The sequence below is a fragment of the Nipponia nippon genome, unplaced genomic scaffold, assembly GCF_047370975.1.
Source record: "Nipponia nippon isolate SJK-2023a ecotype South Korea unplaced genomic scaffold, ASM4737097v1 scaffold_5, whole genome shotgun sequence".
Classification (NCBI taxonomy): domain Eukaryota; kingdom Metazoa; phylum Chordata; class Aves; order Pelecaniformes; family Threskiornithidae; genus Nipponia; species Nipponia nippon.
The window spans coordinates 41,483,451-41,503,249 of NW_028262369.1; the positions used below are offsets into that span (position 1 = coordinate 41,483,451).

The 19,799-nt window shown below is 39.2% G+C and overlaps 1 protein-coding gene across 1 annotated transcript in view; it reads right to left on the reverse strand.

Annotated features, from left to right (window-relative positions):
* The window catches only part of PLPPR5 (phospholipid phosphatase related 5), a 252,420-nt gene that overhangs the window by 52,687 nt on the left and 179,934 nt on the right, over positions 1-19,799 (reverse strand). The window contains exons 10-13 of the mRNA XM_087730605.1: positions 13,585-13,717; positions 11,032-11,282; positions 1,853-2,029; positions 45-164 (exon numbers count right to left, since the gene is read on the reverse strand). Of these exons, the coding sequence (XP_087586731.1) occupies positions 45-164; positions 1,853-2,029; positions 11,032-11,282; positions 13,585-13,717 (681 nt within the window). The remainder of the gene's footprint in view (positions 1-44; positions 165-1,852; positions 2,030-11,031; positions 11,283-13,584; positions 13,718-19,799) is intronic.

Here is a 19,799-nt window from a genome sequence, read left to right on the forward strand (position 1 = left end):
AAGCTACATTTTACTTAGTTGTTTTTTAAAAAGTCAGACATTACCTTTTCTAAAGGGCTTTCTACTCGGGGTATGCTGATCATGGGCATCTGGGCCAGATTATCCATATGAGAATGTTCATGTTCTGGTTGACGTCCTCTGAAGTTATTTACCACACAAACAACCTAGAAGGGATTAGAAGATAAACAGAATAGCTAAGCAACAACTCATTTTTTTGAGCTTTGATCCTGACATCCATAATTACGCACAACTGACACCAGCTTTAGTCACAGCTTACAGTAGAAACACAGAAATGTGAAGTTCATGTTTTACAGGAAATCCTTAATTAATATTTCAAGACAAAAGATTTTCAACCAATGCATTGTTACATGCATCATCTGAGAACCAAAAAACCCTCTTATCTAAAAGCAAATCCATTACCGAAGCTGAATAATAGAATACCAATTATTAGCAATGTCATGAATAGATGTCCAGAGCACGTGCAGCAGAATATGACAATAACCTTAAATTCCTATGAAGGGCCAGTACCATCTAAGTTTCGACCACCAAAGACTTTCTCAAATGAAGAGTGAGAAAGGGAGAATAAGCAGGCAAGGACCATCCCCAAGTTTGAACTAAACTCTAAGCCTGCTCAGGGCATCAGTGACTCACACAGGGATTTATGAATGTGATATACACCAGTTTGTTAGTGTTCCTACTAATTCAGACACTCAGCTGAGCAGCAATGTTTGCCCATTGTATTTTCTTCAAAATACAAACTAAATTTGATGTCCTGCTACTCAAAGGAGTTTATGCAATATACATCACAAAACGTAAGAAAAAATGCTGGGATAGATTTCTTTTCTATTCTGTACTCTTTTATGACTTTAGGGGCACAAACAGAATGGAAAAACTTCTTAAAAACGAACAACCAAATATAACTCCCAGACACCTTGTGTGGAAGTGAATGTTTGGAAATGCAAGCAGGCATATTTTAAAGGAGACCTAAAGCTGCCCTCACATTTCTCAGAGGAGTGAAAACACCCACCTCAGCCATCCTTGTGAGAGTTCTCAGCCAAGCCAAGTCTTCAGATCCAAGACCTTGAGATACAAGATCTTGAGATCAAGACCTTGAGATCCAAGAATCAAGCTCAAAAGTGTTTCCATGGGCAAAAAATTCAAAGGTGTATTTAGTACTATTACAAGCTGCCAGGCAGACAAAGTTGCAAGCAGTAAACAGCAATGACTATTCTATGCCATAGTCTTGCGCTGAAGTTATCAGTGATGGTGATTAATAGATTAGCGGCAGCTTTCTGACACAGACGCTAGTCATTGTGAACTGTGACTAACGATCTGGTTTTGGAACACAGTTCCAGAAAAGGAGAAGGCTAAACAAGGATTTTTTGATACAAAATAACATAAAATTTCAACATAAACCTGAATTAGCATGAAAGAAACTCAATAGGGTTACTTTAAAGCTGGAAAAAAAAAAAGCTGCTTATTCTCTGATCAGCGTAGGTATCACTATACTGAATTTAATACTTTATACATGAAATCATAACTAGATGTTATTCTGAAGGATATACACTTGCTTAAAGCGGGGCTTGATGCAAAAATTATTGATTGAAATGCTACAGTCTGGTTTGGAATAAAGTCAAAAAGAGATCATTTGATCAGTCCTTTCTTGACTTCACATTTCTGAGTGTATGTAAATGTAACTAAGGAAACTGGTAATTAATTAAAAACAAAAATTAGAAACACCTCTTTTGTCATTTAGTTGTTTGAAAAGTCAAGGCTACTAATATTTTTTTTAAGAGACACAAAGTTATACACTAATTTTTTCAAAAGAGAAGTGACACACATGTACACTTACCAAAAATACTGCTATAGATATTCCAATTACAAATCCTGCTATTACATCTGACCAGTGATTTCGATACTCTGCTACTCTGTTGATTCCAGTAAGGAAAGCCAAGCACATTAAGCCCAAACACAGAACAGGTTTTGCAAGTCTTGTTCCTCTGGCTTTTACTGTATTGGTGATATACATCTGAAAATTAGTAAGGAAGAAAGTTAAGACTGATAGGTATCTCCCACTAACTGGTGAATAAAATCTCTACATTTTGTTCGAATAGACTATGTGTATTTGGCTTTTTTTTTTTTTTGGTAAAGAAACAAGAAAGTAGAGTGCTAGATAAAGTCATCACACCCCTTTCCTAGGGATACAGAAAAAGAATTAGACCATACAGCAAAATTACATTTTACGTGAACCTGAAAAGCCCCCAAAAGAACAGGCAAATTAGATAATCCTACCCTATTACTCCCGATCTACGTACTTATTTATGCAGAGGGGCTGATTTTTTACTGCGTAGTGTTAACAATAATAGAAAAAGATCTTAACCCTGGAAGGGGCTACATCAAGGCCTTGTTTTCATTAGCAAATCTCTTTCTTCCTCATATGCAACTTCTCCATGTGATTACCTAGAGATTTGTCAAGAAGCAGTGAAAATTGAACTAAATGCCAGCATCTACTTTTTAAAATAATGCATAGTAGTTTCAACCAGCGCTGAACCAATACACTCCTGTACTTCACAGACGGTGACTGAGGATGTTTAGTACCAATCCCCCCAGTACACAAACCAATCTAAATGCAGAAAAACTTTTATGCATCAAACTCCGAGAAATCTATCTATCTATCTGCCCTGCTTGCAGTCTAACTCTCCCTGTGCAATACTACTGAATTAAAACCACTGCCTGATGACAGAGTAGCTCTTCTGTCCTAAGGGTGCATTAGTGACTACTAGGTTTAAGCCAGCACTTTCCAAGCTCTGATGGGCCAATGGAAGAAATGAATACCAAATCTTTGATTTTCCATTCTCTTGAATCTTGGCATTAAGGCTGCTTGAAAGTTCCCCCCTGAAAAATTACACTTCAACTAAAGTTTTTTGACAAAAAAGTATTTACTTTCTGCAGAAGATATTTCTGCAATTAAATCATTGAAATCCCTAAAACTTTCACATTTAGATGGTTTTTAGATTGGAGAATGCAAATATTTTCTATGGAGTTCCACTAGAGACTCCAAGTGTGTAATGCCATCACTTTGAACTGCAAAGGGAAACAGATGAATCTGCACTGAAGAACTGGTGCCTTTTTGGCCAACAAATGGGCAGTCCTTTGGTTTTTTTGTACTGTCTGAAACTTCAGCTGAATTTACTGGGTAATCAGTTATGAAGTACTGCAATAATCCAGTCAAGAATTAGTTTAGGAAGCGTAGTCGGAGTTACAATAAATAAAGTGAAGGAAGTAGTGGTCAGAGCTTGTCTGAAAAGAGCACCATCTGACAATAATTTTGTTCAAAACACTAGAGAAAGATCCATGGCTTAGAGGACGAATCAAAGCTTCAGCTTAAAATTACAGCAGAGTACTGCAACACATACATCTTCAGTGTACCTTATGTGATGAACAGCAAACTAGTAGCAAGCTTTCAACTAATGCAGACAGAGCAAAGGTTTGAAAAAAAGAGTTTTGAGGTGTATCTTCAAACTACATTTCTCCTCTCTTCTTCCCAGACCATTTCATAAATAGTGTTTCTCCCTTTGCTGACTATCCCTTTATCTTAGTAGCTCCTCGTATTTTTGCAGTCTCTCTTCAGTGAGTTACTCTTACCATGTGGACCGCTGATAAGACAACTGCAACTTTAATTTCCAGCTTTTTAGCACCACTGGTTTTCTTCAAGCTACAGACAGAGCAGTGAATACTGAGTGTTGAGGGTTGCACACAGCAACCCTCTATTTTAGTGAGTCTCATTGCACTCCTGGATACTACCGCCATTAACCACATTCACACTACACGTTAGAACATCTGGTGCTAGGGAAAATATTCTAATATTTTGAATATGCAGCAAAATCACCAAATTTCAAACACAGTTTGGGTGAAGTTGCCACAGGCAAGTTGGCAGGAAGCTATCCTGCACTTAATTCTGTATCGTGGCATATTAAATCAAAATGACTACTGAGAAGGAAAAATCAGCTTAAAAAAAAAAGAGTGTAGCTTGTTTAAGGCAGGTCTTGGTGATATATTTCAGCTATCTATAACACCTGGTCATCACCCAAGAAGACGACCTCAATTTTTATGAAGTCAAAACACATTATAACACAAATACTTGATTCTGTAGTACTTCAGTCAAGCTTCAACAGTTTTAATACAAAGCTAAACTGGAAAGTGCTCTGCAGAAAATTCTCAGAATCTTTTTACAATCAAGCGTGTCCTTCAAATCCCTACTCAGACAAAGCACTGAGTGAGCAGAAACAACTGCAGACTCATGCTGTGCCTCACGTGAGTAATAAAGACATCCATTTGCTGAGTCCCTTCCTATCTGTGCAGTCAAGACTGTCATGCCCAGTCCCGTATTCAAAATAACCTGAGGGTTCTGCCAGCATAGGTACCATTTCTATCTTTTCTTTAACGAACTGACACCACTGATGTTAAGAACAGTATTATATTAAAATATTATTAAGGAATCAATAGAAACAGGGTAAACTTTTCTTGAAACAGTGTAGCAAACAGCCTGTATATTTGCAAAACTCTACATAGCAAATGTAGACTCTTCCAAGGCAGGATTCATAGATGTCCATTCTTAAACTTGACCTCTTGCAGCTCCAGTACAATATATTAACACAGTCGACTCAGTCAAAGATCTGATTTGCACTAAGAATAAAATACAATTAAGTGGTTGTTTTCTTCTTGATTCTGGAAGGAAAACTATAAGCCAGCACAGTCCATAATTGACAAAGAATAAACATCTTGAAAAGATGACAGGATTTTTTCTTCTCTTACTTTTTATAAATATTAAATGCAGTATCAACAAAGGAAAATAGCTCACTGGTTTAAAACATTAGTGAGAATGAATGACAGTATAAATTTTTACATGGCTAAGATGTTTACTGAATGAGTCCATCTCAGCTCCTTTTAAGAACAGAAATTGGGAGAGGAAGAATCTAATTAAAGAAATCTTTTATATTAGTCAACAGCAAGACCAACAGCAGAGATTTTGTATGTAAGGTCAAGGATTGATACAGTAGTTAGAATTAATTTTGCAGGCCACACATTCTCCTGCAACATCAGATCAGCGGTGAATCTTCTCTCGAACTACTGCTATTGCTTTTCCTTTTTCCTGAAATAAGGTTTTAGTATGAAAAGATATAAAGGTGATACCAGCAAGCAGACACTGGCAGAGTCATATAAGGAGGGGGATGTTATCTGATCATTCTATATACCAATATTTACTAGATTTTCAGGAAAACACAAACATTTGACCTTCAGTCTTCAAGATGCTGGAAGTGAAGTCTTCAGAGAACCTCATAAACTGAAAGAAAAACTTTAATTGAAGTGTTTTTGAAAATATGTATTTGAAAGAGTCAGTATCATCGCCATCACCACCAAAGACAAAACTACCGGTGAGGTTTCTGACATGACTGTCTCAGGTCATAATATAAGCAATAATCATAGTGTTGGCACTTAGCTTGTACCAGGAAAGCTTTCGAAAGTGTCATGTTGCAAGTCTGACTCATGTGAAATATGTCCTAAATCTAGTGCAAACAAAATCATTCCAAAACACATAAGAAAAGAACAGGAATTGTATGTCACGTGTAGGACAAAGTGGCCTCCTGGGCTATGCTGCAAGCTCTTCCTAGTCGTCGTCTTTCAGCTATCTTTAGGCTCACCCACACAAATGTCTACGCACTCAAACACACACGTAACAGGTCCCAGAGTCCCATTTTAGTTAGAGTGGAGCTAGGCATCAGGCTGTGTGCACCAGCCAGGAGGGAGCTTAATTTTCCTAGCTGATTTCATCAGCCTGGGGCCCAGAGATGCAGGTAGGAAGATCCCCTCTGTGCTTGCTGTTTCAGTCCTCCCTGAAGCAGATGGTCTGGGGGACTGAGAAAGGGACAGACCAGACCATTAGTGGGCAGAGAATAGCGACTCATGAAGCGACAAGCAGAGAGAGGAAGGATTCACTGTACAGGCACCTATCGCAGGCAGTGCTCCAAATACAAATTATCTCATGTTTTGTTTTTATAATGTGCTATCGTTAAAGACAGAATCTTGAACTGTTCAAGTAACATTATAGATGTTCCACCTGAGGAATGCACAGCTTTCAATATTCATCATACCTACAAGAAAAGGGATACTCAGAGATCAAAAAGCTGAAAAAGTAGTGGGCTATAGCGGACGGTGGTCTATAACCAGGTTCAATGTTTAGTTAGAATCCTGTTTGACAACCTAAAAGCTCTTCAGCTTCCTTGATTAATAATTACTGGGTCAAATTATTTCTAGAGCAAACCACAGTCATATTCTCAAATCATCTGGGCCTTTCTGCAACTGCCCACTGAAGATTTTTTTTACTGCTCTTGATGCCTCCTCCAGCTTTCTCCATAAGTTTTGCAGTAATTATTGATGACCCTGGACAAAAATTGGCTTTCAAAGTCAGGGGTCTGGGTTGGCAAAAGGAAGAGAAAGCTCTAGAAATGCTGGACCTTACTATTAAGTTCCCCACTATGAGCTCCCCACAGTTGTAACTCTAAACAACTGGAGAAGGAAAGAGGCATCCTTCAATGTAGCAGGACTGTAAGATACACCCAAATATTAATTAAAGCTGATTCAGTCTACAGAGGTCATTATCTTGAGCAATTGAATTCTAATGAAGAACTGACTGACAAGAAATACCTAGAGGTCTTTAAATAAATTCCTGGATCAAATTGTAATGTTATTTTACTATCCAGTCCAAAAGTAACTAATACACCCAGTATATGAAGCCCGTGATATATGCTGTACAATCAGTATCAAGGGATATTTTTACTTGCTGCACCAGATACTGAAAAAGAAATCCCACTTTCCTAACACTGTCTCTGAAAAGCAGCCAAAACAATCCTTTAATTCTTTAATTTCCTAACAAAAAATGGACAACAAAGCCGACTCAATAAGGTGGCTCTGCTACATCTTTTCCTCCCGAACACTCCCTTAAGCCTATCAAAGAGAGGCCTGTCACGTCTCCGCCAGCTGCCTATCGAACAGGAGCCAAACAGGCACTTCAAGATGACAGAGAGGTGAGATGAGGCCTAGAGACTGGATCAAGGGGGGAACACTGAGCAGAATGTCACCATGTTGCCAGCACTGTGACCCAGACTGCCTTCCTGTCTGTTCCCAGTGACTTATAAACACAGTAAACAGCAAAGACGATCCAGCAGAATGCCAGGAGCAAGAACCTTGCAGAAAAGATGACCTCTGGCCCGACAAAAACTCTGTAGAGAGGAAAAAATTATGTCAGCTTTACCTGCTAGCCCTGCCTGAGGCTGCAGTTGAGGCCAAGTGTTCCCAGTACAAAGCAACAAAAGCAGCCTACAGACCTAAGAGCTATGTCAATTAGCAAGACATTAAACCTGCTCTTTTATCATTACAAATCCAAAGTACGTCTGAAATGTACACAGTGACACCAAGTTCAAACACTACCCTACAGACAGGTCGGCTGCCAACTGCTCTTGTCCAACGCAATAAGAATAAAACAACAAAAAAGCAAAGTTTTATAGAATTAATTAAAATTTGTCTTAAACTACAACTAGCAATAACCAATCCCCTAGGTCTGCAGCACCAAAGGACAACTGTTAGTCACAAGTCTCATATTTAAATCCATGGAAACAGACTGATTAAATCTTCATATATCACTTTGAATTCCTACCAAGAAAAGACTTCTCATTTCTGTGTCTCAGTTGTGGAAAAAACACAAGTACGTGCATACTTGGCTGCTCTCTCATTGTCCAGGCTGTGTCAGCTTATGCATATCAAAATGTGGCTTATACAATTATATTCTATTTAATAAACTTGCAGTGTTTGCCTTAATAGCTATGTTAGCAGATGTTGTTCCAGCTGCAAAAGGGTGAATTGCAACACTTGTAATAAGTAAAAGCAGATGCAGTCAACTTATTAACCCAACTCAAGCAAAAACAAACAAACAAACAATCTAAGATGAATTGAGCAGACACCTAAGGAGAAACCCAGGTAGCAGCCAGCTTGGTTAGAGTTTTGGACTAGATTTACAGTAGTTCATTTTGAAGTCTCTGGTACACTGGGAAAAATAAACCTAAAAGTCTTAAGACGACAGGTAATTCATCCTTGAAAGTGTCTGTGTTTGGAGCAGGGTAGAGAAAACACCTAACCATAGTGCTGCCATTCAACATTTCCATTGCTAAGTCTTTCTTGGTAGGTACTGAGAGAAAGTAACAGATGCAAACATTACAGAGAGGTCTAAATATTAGCAATACAATTGTTTGAAAAAGACTGTACTTTCAGCAGGAGGGGAATTCAGAGTTACCATAGCAGCCACCCACTCTCAAAAGAGGGGAGGGGGAAAAAAGGAAGACTCAAAAACTTAGATGAAAAAAGAAGCTATTGTTAACAAGACAATATGCACAGATGCTAGGTGGTAAGGACACGACGCTTAAATGGAACGAGATAGGGGAGTTATTAGATAAAGAATAGGCTTTGTTTTTAAATGGGTTGATCGGTGAAATCGCCCAAGTCTGATGCTGTTTACTTCGCCCCCTCAGAGAGCAAGGACTCTGGATCAGCTTGTTGCCTGTTTATGTCTTTAAGCTGGTTTCATTTTGTGCACAGCTGGCTGAAATGTCCAGGGAGGATTCTGTAACAATCCTCCTCTCTCTCCCAAATACTTCTGTTAACCAAAAAGAAAGCACATTTTGTATCAGAGATTATATGCCCATGAAATACTAGCTGAGTAATATATGGAGGTCTTTATGTCCATGCTCTCAATAACTCTTGTACCACTGCTCACAGAAAGACTAGGCTACTGTTTAAATCTTCTACTCCAGTGAATAATGATGAGAAAGTTGTTATTCAGAGCCAACTATCCTGATAAACATCATGACAGTGTAAGGACATGACCCCAAATATTGGAACATCACATTTCTTTTGCTGGTGTGCAATAAACAGCATTTTTAGCTGCAACCATGCATTAGGATTAAAGAAGAAAAAAAAAAAAAAGAAAAGGGACTGCCAATATTGCATCAAGGACCTAAATTTGCAGGCTACAACTCAGCTGATACATCAAAGCAATTCACTTTATTAGGCAGCCCATAAGAATTCAGAAATCCTGAGTAGTTTATAGTGCTTTAGTTAAATCATGACAGTGTCATACATCATGCAGCGATACAGTAATGACATGGGATATATTATATTCTGCAGTTACTGAAAGATTATAAAGTCATGAAACAGACCACAGCAGTTTTAATTTTTTATGTTGCTAACTGTATATTGACCACAGACAACATAAGCTTTGCATAAAGTACTCTTGCTCATGTCAAAAGCCATTGATACTAGGTATTAGACCTTTCTAAAGTCTACTTTTTGTTTCTAAAATGTATTAATACTATTTTCCTTCCTGCTTTGCGGTAGCTGAACAGTTGGTTTCCTTTAGTTACTGTGACTCATGGCAACAGTGGAAATCCAACTTTACAGATGGATGAGAAAAATAGGAGCAATTAAAATGAAGAATGCTGAATATTTTCTAAAATAGCTTGCGCCAAATTTAGAGGTATGTTTCAGTGAAGCAAAGCCTTAGATATCTCCCCAAATAAAGACAATACTATTAGGAGTGTTACACTTGCCTCAAGTTAGAATAGAATTTTATTGCTCATCTCTTATTTGCAGATAACACTTGCCTGTACTAACTGATGATCCACATCTCTTAAACAGACATTGCTCACAAGGAACTTTTGGTAAATGTTACTGTCAGTGCTGCAGATTTTAAGCAACTGGTTCTAAAATCATATTCAGAAGCATGGAGTTGGCACACTGTCTGTGGATAGCGTTGGGATCTTTGCCATGTTGGCAAGTATCAGTTTCCAGATCAATCAAGAATTAAAAGTCAGCTCATTAAATATATGCTCAAAAGCAATACACACACACACACATATATATACATGTATATATGCACACATACATACACACACACACACGTATGTGTAGGCAGGCCAGTGTTCAAATACTGAGGGAATTTAAGGGATGACTCCTGCAATGATCGCAGAGGTGCACAGACACTTGCCTAGTTTCCCACTGACACTATGAGGGCAGCCCTGGGCCCATCCAAAGGGCTACGAAGGACTGCAGTTACCAGTGCAGGTCAGGTAGGAGACTCCCATAGGTTGGGGATAACTTTACTAAGAACAAGATGTGCTTCTGCTTAAGACTAGAACGATGTGCACTCCAAACGAAGCCAGGGAATACTGCACAGAATTACTTGAGTGAGATTCATTAGTCACTCTGCCTCTCACCTGCCTCCCCACTCTTCTCAATAGCCTCTAGAACGGCTCTGATGCCAGGCAGTGAACACCAGTTTTTATCCCAGCCCTGCTCATCACTCTGCGTATCAGAGAGGGAAGAAGGGCTGGACTGTCTTGCAGCCCACTTCATTGCAGAATAAGAGCCAAACTGACTTTGCATGAGCACTGAGGTACCTATAAATACCAATTCTGGTACCTAAAGATATGCACAGATCTTGGGAAACCTGCAGAGATGAGACACATATGCCCACTCTTCTGCTTCACCCCACCAAAGAATATAGCCGTGTGCAATTCTACTAATCTGTACTGGGTTAAAACATGGAAAGGAACCTACCAAGGGCAATCCCTACCCTTATTCTTTACCTCTCAACAAAGCCTCCTCCCACATTCTCTGGAAATGGGCAAAAAGTAAACCAAGAACCTGGTTATCCTATATCTATAACCCTTTTTGGACAACGTGCCCTCTCTCAGCATTGCCTTAGCTTTCAAGGCTCAGAAAACTACTACAACTGTAATTGTCAGAATTGAGTCCAATGAATCAAATTCTCAAAGGCCTCAGAGTAACTCATAGAAGGTTTACACACATAAAATCAGCCAATAGTTGTCTTGTCTTCTCCCCATTCCTCCCTCCTCCCCTCACAGCGTGAGCCATTTGCTCTCAAAAATACAGTGACATTAAATAGTACAATATACTTACAGCCAGATACATAGCTGCATATACGCTTAGTGCTGCTTCTTTGGATGGGAATGTCTTTCTGGCTTTCATGATAAGGTCTGGATTTCCAGTACAGGCATGTACGCTACTGATGAACTGTGTATACTGTTTACATCCAAGTGCTGTATAGTTGGGTTTACAAAGTGCAAGAAAATGTGGTGCAAGATTCCCTGTTACTACTTGTCCAGCATTTACAAAGATGTCCGTAGCAAAGAGTCCAAATGCGTAAATTCCTAAAGAGGGAAACAAAGAGTTAAATTTCCTGATAATTTCACTCCAGGGCAACACATTATAGTATTTATCATAGTAATATACCAGCTCCTTCCATTTAATAACATGAAAAACCCTGACGTGTATTGTACCCTACAGATCCTGGCTCACATTGGAGATAGTACTTTCCTACACAACCACAGCAGCAACACTGCAATGTACCCGCACACCCGATCTCTCTCCAACCTTCGGAGGAGCACGCTCACCTCTTATGCAAGCAGCCCACTTTCCTAGGCCCCCTAGCCATGAATCTCCACTGTTCGGGGTATCTAGCTGTGCTGGTAAGCTAACTTTTGCCCATGTTCACTAAACAGAAGTGACAGAGGCAAATTCTTCACCCTATAAATCTGCTTGAGAACCAAGGAAGTCAGGCCCTGATGGAGAAGTAACTTGAAAAGTCGTAGCACATACTGGACAAACATTTTCTTTCCCTTACAGCTGTAAAGAAGCTGAAGTACTGAATAATTCAATATTGCCATGCACGAGTTGTCTTCATCTGCCTGCTACTGGGTACATCTCTGTGCATGGCATATTAATCGCAATACCAACACAGTGAGCTAAAGATCTATATATCTGAGGAGCTACTTATGCTAAAGAGTTTTTTTTATCAGACATATCAGCAAAGCATTAAGCACGTGTACTGTTCATTAGACTGGAAATGCATGTATCTGATTACTTCAAAGGAAACAGATTTCTGCTGTTCTGAGGTCCCTTTCTAACCTTCTGGAGGCAGGAAATGAGCTCTGGAAGGAAATGCAAACACAGCACCCTGACAGGGAGGCAAAGCCAGCAGGTGTGTATTCAAATTCCACCTGAGCTACAGATTTTCTCCTGTATTTCCATGGGCAAATCACCTTACCTTTCCCATACTTCAATTCACTGTGAATATAACATGAGTTCTGGTAGTTCCCAGCTTCATGAGGCACCATGAGGACGTTAATGGATGTACACCACAGTAGACACGATCCCACAGAAGCATGTGCGTTTCTAAAGGTCAGATTGTTTTCTCAGCAAAGATAGAGGACTGAGGATGATTTCTGGGATTCTGGCTGGTTAGCAATGTCACACTAACGTTAATTCCCCCTGAGCTGCTAGACACTGGTGAGCAGCGAACTGTGCCTAGCTGAGTCGCTGCACAGAAGGGCCCTTTCAGCAAGCCCTGAGGGTGTGCACTGCCCCAGCACAGGCGGCCACATCTCTTTGCGTGAGCATAACAGGTAGTGATGCCTCATCTGGTAGAACAGTGCGGAGGCCATTGGTCATCCCTTCCCTCCCTTCCAATTTTTTTTTTTGCTTTTGTGAGCAAGGAGGTCCCACCAAGTGGGAAGGAAAGGCGGGCACTGATTACACACAGAGCAACTGGAGCGGGAGAGGCTCCTCATCATCACTCCCCACCTCCTCTGGACCTATGGCAAGACAGTCTCACCCTTCAGGACTTCTAGCACTCCAGTGTGACAGAGAGCAATCGCACTCTCGAAAGGCAAGCACGGCTGTTACACAAACACTGCAAATACAGACACAGCTGCACATCCCCTTCCTCCCCCTGCAACTGGGGCCCACAGGAGGATTAGCTGCCCAAGGCTTCGTTCCTCCAGCTGTTTCTCTTGATACAACCATGAGCAAGAATCAAACAACAGAATTGAACCCTGCTATGGCATCCCTGCACGTATTAAAAAGCACCACCTGGAAATATTCAACAGACATTTTGAGTGGTGGTACCTCTCCCTCCAAACACATTTACAATGAACTAAGTGGAAAGGATGACATCCCGTATCTGCTGAAGTCAATGCGGGAGTTACAGCTGACTTCAGTGGAGTCCACATGGATTTTGTACAGTTTTCTGCTAGAGACTATAACACAGTCTCCAGGCTAAGAAAGTACCTAAACCAGGCCTGGCTTCAAACACACATTTATATCCCGATGTCTTCAACTTTGGCTGCTATGTGTGTGCGCAACCACAAGAAAACTATCAACTATAGATAGAGCACAAGGATATCTCCTCTCTCCACTTCACCCCACTCCTCGCCTGCTGGTTGTTTTTCCCCCTTGTGGTCCCAATTTTTACTGCTGTTTCTGCAACTATTTTTTTATTCAAACTTCCAAGAAGCTTCATTTGCTACCCAAAAGGAAACAACTCACTGCACCTGTGTTAAGACTACACCTCAAGTGTTGTATGGTTATCTGAATGTTTTCCCCAGGTCAAAATTAAGACATAATTGATCACTCTCACCATTCAGAAAATGAAAGCATTAATTTTGCTCATACCAAGGAATCTGATGGTCCTGCGCACCAGTGGATTTATATAACAACAGTCTCCAGTTAATATTGTTTTTTCTTGGTTTTCAAAATCCTTTGTAGCTAACTGTAGACAAAACACTGCAGTTTCTCCAACGATAATCTTAGGGAAGGAGAAAAAAGGGGAGAGAAATGGCAGATCAGATTACAATGAGTAAAATATACTAATATTACAGAGATGGCTATCTCATCTTAAGGAAACAAGACCAAACCAGCACAAAAGACAACATAAGTGAATTGAGTTCTGTACGTTAATCTTCTATGAGGGAAATATGCCTTACAGCTTGCTTTTCTTTATTTGCATTAAAAAAGAATAAACTTGGAATCAACATAACATAACCTAGTTTTCAGGATGAGGGGAAAGAGAAAGGAATCTATTAGTTCAAGAACAACAGATTGCATAATGCACAAGATGCGGACCAAAGTAAAGGCCTAATCCTTGAAGATGCTGAACATTTCAGTTCCCACGTGACTTTCACTGATACTCAGCACTTCACAGTGTTGAGGTCTAAATTTTGGACTGGGGGGGGGAAGGGAAGAAAAAGAAGAAGAAAAAAAATCACAACAGAGCGCCTGTTCACTTCAGAGGATTCATTTGCCAGGACATACTTAACAGGGTTTGATTCATATTTTGCCAGCCAAGTTTATCAAGTCTGTCTTTAGCTTTGTTCCTCATGCTTGAACAAAGTGTCACCACTGATATTTTAGCATTAAGCATGTCCTGTTTCACATTCATTACACCAAATAACGTTCTCACATCTATAGATCATTCACATTACGGTTGGTGAAAAATTAAAAAAAAAAAAATCACAAATAAATAAAAGAAAAATATAGATTTTGAGTGTAAAATATCCCCTCTAAGATGTGTTTTTACCAGTACAGCAAAACATGACCTTTAATTTACTCATGACAACTATGGTATTGAGACTTAATAGCCAAAGCCAAGCCTTAAGTGTGTATCTATCTAAACCTATGACACAGGTATTTACCTATTTACAACAGGTAGCACAGGTATGATCAAAAAGAGTAGAGCAGAAGGGTCAAATACTGAGCACTGTATTCCAGCTTTGATTCACTGTGGGACTTAAAGGTAAGGCTCTTCCACTCTTCTGTATGGAAAGCAGTAAAGTTTATTGATAGGTACGTCACACTTTGATAAACAGGAATGAAGACCAGCAAACTGAAGTCTTAATACTACACAAATACAAGAAATAATGCCATCAAATCTGATTCATTGCCTAGGTTTTTCTAAACCTTTGACCTAACAGGAAATTATAAACCTTTTCATATATCACAATAGGTCTGAACAGTTTTACACACAGCACTGGTTAAAAAAACAAAAACAAAAAAAACCCAAACAACAAACCAACCAAACAACAACAAAAAACCCAAACTATGGGCGATGGCTCATAAGCACACTTTGTTGTCAACAGGAAAAATGCAATTAAGGACCTTACATAGTTATTTGTAGATCTACACAGATGACTTTGGGCTAAATTGTGACACACAGAGGAGGTGAGTGCTTCATATAAATAATGTGGCACAAATAACAAAAAATAACTGTGGTGGCAAGCGTGTAAGAAGCAAAATTCAGTTTGTCACAGAAACAGTCATCATCTATTACTTTAGACTGGCTTCAGATCCTAGTGGGATTTTTAGATGAAACAGAAATTTCAATACCCGAACTAAAAAGTATCCTCTCTCTACTTTGATGCAAACAAATTTTCAGCATACTGAAGTACAGTTCCTTCATCTATAATTAACAAATGATGGGTACACATATGAAATGTAACTCAACCTTGAATTCAAGGTCATCAAAATTATGACAACGATAAGGAAAATTCAGCCCAATGACCCCTACAGCTCTCACAAAAAACCAAACTAACAAAAAACCAGTTTTAATATGATTCATAAAGGTGAGAACTGAAACACTAAGATTTTCACTGTGAGTCATAGTAGCTCCCTTCTTTCCTCTGGAATAATGAAACATCAAGGACTAGGCAACCTGAACACAGTCAGATTCTGCATTTTACTGATTTTTTTTGCCAAACCCAGTAAATTTCAGTAAAATTTTTGCAGATTTCCAAACTCCAAGAAAAAGCAGACTCCAGCACAAGGGAAGCATCTGTGATATACAGTGCTCAACCTCTTGCAAGAACACAAAGAGAAAGTGTGCCAGCAAGCTCAGCTCTCCAGCTCTGAGCAGAGTCTCTGAATCGCTGATCTAAGAATGCAGGTTCTCTTTTGGTTGGTAGGGAAGCTGGGGTTAGCAAATGGGAGAACTGCTCATTCAGTTATAGGAAAGGAGATCCTCGCTTCCAGCAACCTGTCTTCATCAGCTGCATCTAGGTCCTTGCCACTGGCAGCGATTTTTCCTTGTTACATGTCCTGTCTTTGATGGTGACCTGGATGAAGAAAACCCTCTGCTCCAAGAATAGCAGGGAGCAGTGTTCAAGTTCTTAGCTGAACGAAGATACTCTTACAGTGGGTACGCAGGTGCAAGGGTCAGAACGATGCAGAACTCGGCTAAAGACAAAACTTTTGCTATACTACGCCTAGTGCTCTACCCTCAGAAGTAATCAGAGTGGGATATGCCATTGAGCACAACAGGCATTAATCTCTGTGCTTCTGTGGCTTTACTTTGACAGAATCGTTCTGGAATTCGGCAATAAATACAGGTTCTGTATTTTTCTGTACTGGCAGCTCAGCTAAAGCTCTTCTCCTTCCTCCACCCATCAGCACAAGTGCTGCTCATCTCAATAATCAGCCTATTGATGTTTCAGAAATGGGAGGAAAATCTGTTTCAACCTCAGTAAGTCCCAGGAGAGACCCTGTTTCCCAGTGCAATTTCTTCCCCGTCTTCTCTCCGGCACCACTGGCAATAATCAGCTCTACAGGGCAGAGGAAAGGGAGGGCAATCTCCCTCTTGCCCTTTACCATAATTTGCATGCCTGGTATATTCTGGGAAGGAAAAATTTCTGTATTCCCTCTGGCACAGGGACCGCCATTACCCCTTCCACTGCATATGTGAGTTGCAACCAGTCAACAAATAACATTTAATATAATAGAATTACTCGTGTACTTCTTGGCTAAGTCTTGGGGCAAAAAGTTTTTGGAATATTCCAAAACTGACAGTGAAAGATTGCAATGGAGAATCTGAAAGCTCTGACAACATAAACTTTTGGGCAGAGCTACACAAGTGCAGGTACAAAAATATAATTTGCAATGAAAGTGAAGATACTAGAAGTATCTTTTACCTTATTCTGTCTAACAGGATCATACTACTTTAGAGCACTGTACAGATTTCCTGAAGAATGATAGATATTAAAAATCTTAGCTTACAGATATTTTAACAGGTCTTAAAAGCAGAGGCCATCGTTTCCCTAAGTCTGAGAAATCCTTTTGGCATATAATTACAGCATGTAAAGCATAAGGAAAAGAACAATTTTCCCCTGAAGACTAACAATACAAAGTGCAGGCTTGCAGGCAGTATTCTAAAGAACATATATGAAAATAATTTTCACAGTCCTTAGATAAAAATGCAGTGTACATAACTGTTACAGGAAAGAGCAAGACAAGAATGATCACCTGACGGGCATCGGCCTAAGGTCTGACAGGCAGTGATCAGGTCCTTATTCTACTACACCTTCCCTCCATAACCACAGGGAAGGCCCTTAGTCCTGGTTCACAATATGAACTGTAATAGGAACAATACAAAAATCACCTCACATAAAGATATTTAATATTAATATATACTTCATAACCGGCATTTAGATAATCCTTTCTTTTTATGGAAGCATGGAAAAGAAATATTAACCCAGAAAAATCTAAATTACAGGAAAGTTCTCATAACCATCTCCATAGCAATTGTATCCTGTCTGCAATGTGACAACCCATTCGACAGCCAGGAACAGAGTTTGGGAGGGGTGAGATCTAAAATTAATATTTCTTCTTGTTTCACTTCTTCGCTCCTGATTAATTTATTAGCTGATTGATTTTCATGGTGGTTTTGTACTAGGAATATATTTATTGCCAACCACCCAATGCTTGTCCCTTTCCTCGTTTTCTGTACGGGATATGTACAACGTTTAGCACACATTCCCTACCCCGACTCCTTCCTCCCAAGTAAGTTCATTTCTTTTTCTGTATTAGTCATTTTTCTGAATCCAGGCAAGCTGTTCCTAGTTTTAGCACTGCATGTCAATTTAGAAATCTAATTTGTCCTTACCAAAATCATCCATCCAGTGTATTCTTAACTTGGTTCTAAATTCCAAGCTCTTTTTCAAATTGAAATGTCAAACCTGACTCATTCCAAATACTAGAGCTAGAGCAGCTCTGACCTTGTTGATTTTCCAGCAAACTGACTCCATAAACAAACTTCTCCTAGTGTCACATATGGTTTACAACAGCCAGCACCTATATAAATAAATGACCTTAAATCTGCACTTCTGAAATACTAATGAGCTTTATTTTATGGACTACCTTCTCATACATGACGTAACTTCCTATAAAAACCCAGGATTCAAGTAAGAATTAAACATTCATTTAGATGACAAGATATCTGAGGGTATATTAATACATTTAAACGGGATAAATCCTGAAATTTAAGGTTGATAATCTCTATTTGGGATTAGAAAAGAAATTCCTGTATACACATTCATAGATCTTTCCAGCTAACACCTACTTTAGGGTATACAAACGTTCATGAAATATTTCATATGGGCCAGGGAACGTGGTAGAATACACGATTCCCTCTCTGCCAATTCTCAGGGTTATGCTGTAGCTACAGCAACCACTCAGATAGATGAGTAACACTGAAAAGCAGTTATTGCATTAAAAAGACCACTAAATATTTATCCATGTTCTGAACTTCTCAAGTTAAAAAAAAAAAAAAAAAAAACAAAACAGTTGACAATACTGTGCACTGTAATTTCTCCTCTGACTTCTTTTCATTCATTGTATTTCCCTCATTTAGGCATGACTTGAACCCTAATCACGGCTTCTGTGAGACCATCTTCAAGAAATAACATGGCAAAGGATTGTACCTTTGGGGAATGAGCATCTCGGGCAGTCCACAGCTCTGCTTTTCTCTCTAGAGTGAATTTTCTCATATTTCCTTATCAGGCAAGAAGGGAAGCTGGGAACTGGAGCTAAACATCTCGGGGATGATCTCTGTATCTCTAGTCAAATTGTTATCATTTAAGTTGCATGGCCTCCCCATTCATTTCACTTATGCATTCCCACTTAAAACGTGTGGAGTAGATTTCTTTTAAAAATATGGCTTCCATAGGCTTTGTTGTTCGTGTTCTTTATCTTTTCTTCTTAACTTTTAGCAAGACCATGGGCTATTTCTGGCCTATTTCCCCTTGAAAAATGCCATCAACATACCACAGAGCACAGTGGTCTCTAGAGTTTGGAAAACCTAGCAGCATAAACCTCGGTCTGTAGTGATGCTGTAGGTAAGCTCCACTGTCTGCTTTAAGCTAAAATTGCTGTGTGAGGTGACAGCCCTGGCAGGAAAAGCAGCAACAGTATTTCCAGCAGTAGCAATTTCAAGTTCATTATGCAGAGCTTTCCCTTGAGGCCATTTTCTTTGTTGTTTTTCTTGTTCTCATTGCTTCTTGCTTGCTTAAACTGACAGCAAATGCCCTGGTTGATTTTCACAGAAGTTCATTTTCTATAGTAAAAAATGACCAGTAGTTTTGAGGAAAATGAAAAAATAAATCCTAGATAAATCTGTCTGCTATTGAGAAAATACAAAATATCTTGCCTTGCATTCAGCATGGAGATATAGGACCATACTGCATAGGAGCTTCTGAAGGTCTAGAGAAAAGATGTGAAAAGAAAATTGCTTTTCTAGAGGAAGATGTGGAAAAAAATACCCAGCTTTTTTTTCCAGTAAGTTTTGTTTTAAAAATATGTACTCTCCATTTTTGAGAAAAATATCAAAATCTTAATAGAGTTCTTGGTATATATTTGGTCATGGCCATTTACAAAAGAAAAATAGCTATATAAGATTATATATCTAACAGTCAAATATTATCTGCTTTACTTATTTCTCTGTAGTGCAGAGTATGGCTACATGTTACTAAACACTAATGTTAGTTTTGATAGGGACCAATATTCTTTACTGCTATTTGTAATACATTGTACACATGGTCAGTACGTAACAATGGTAAAGGTTG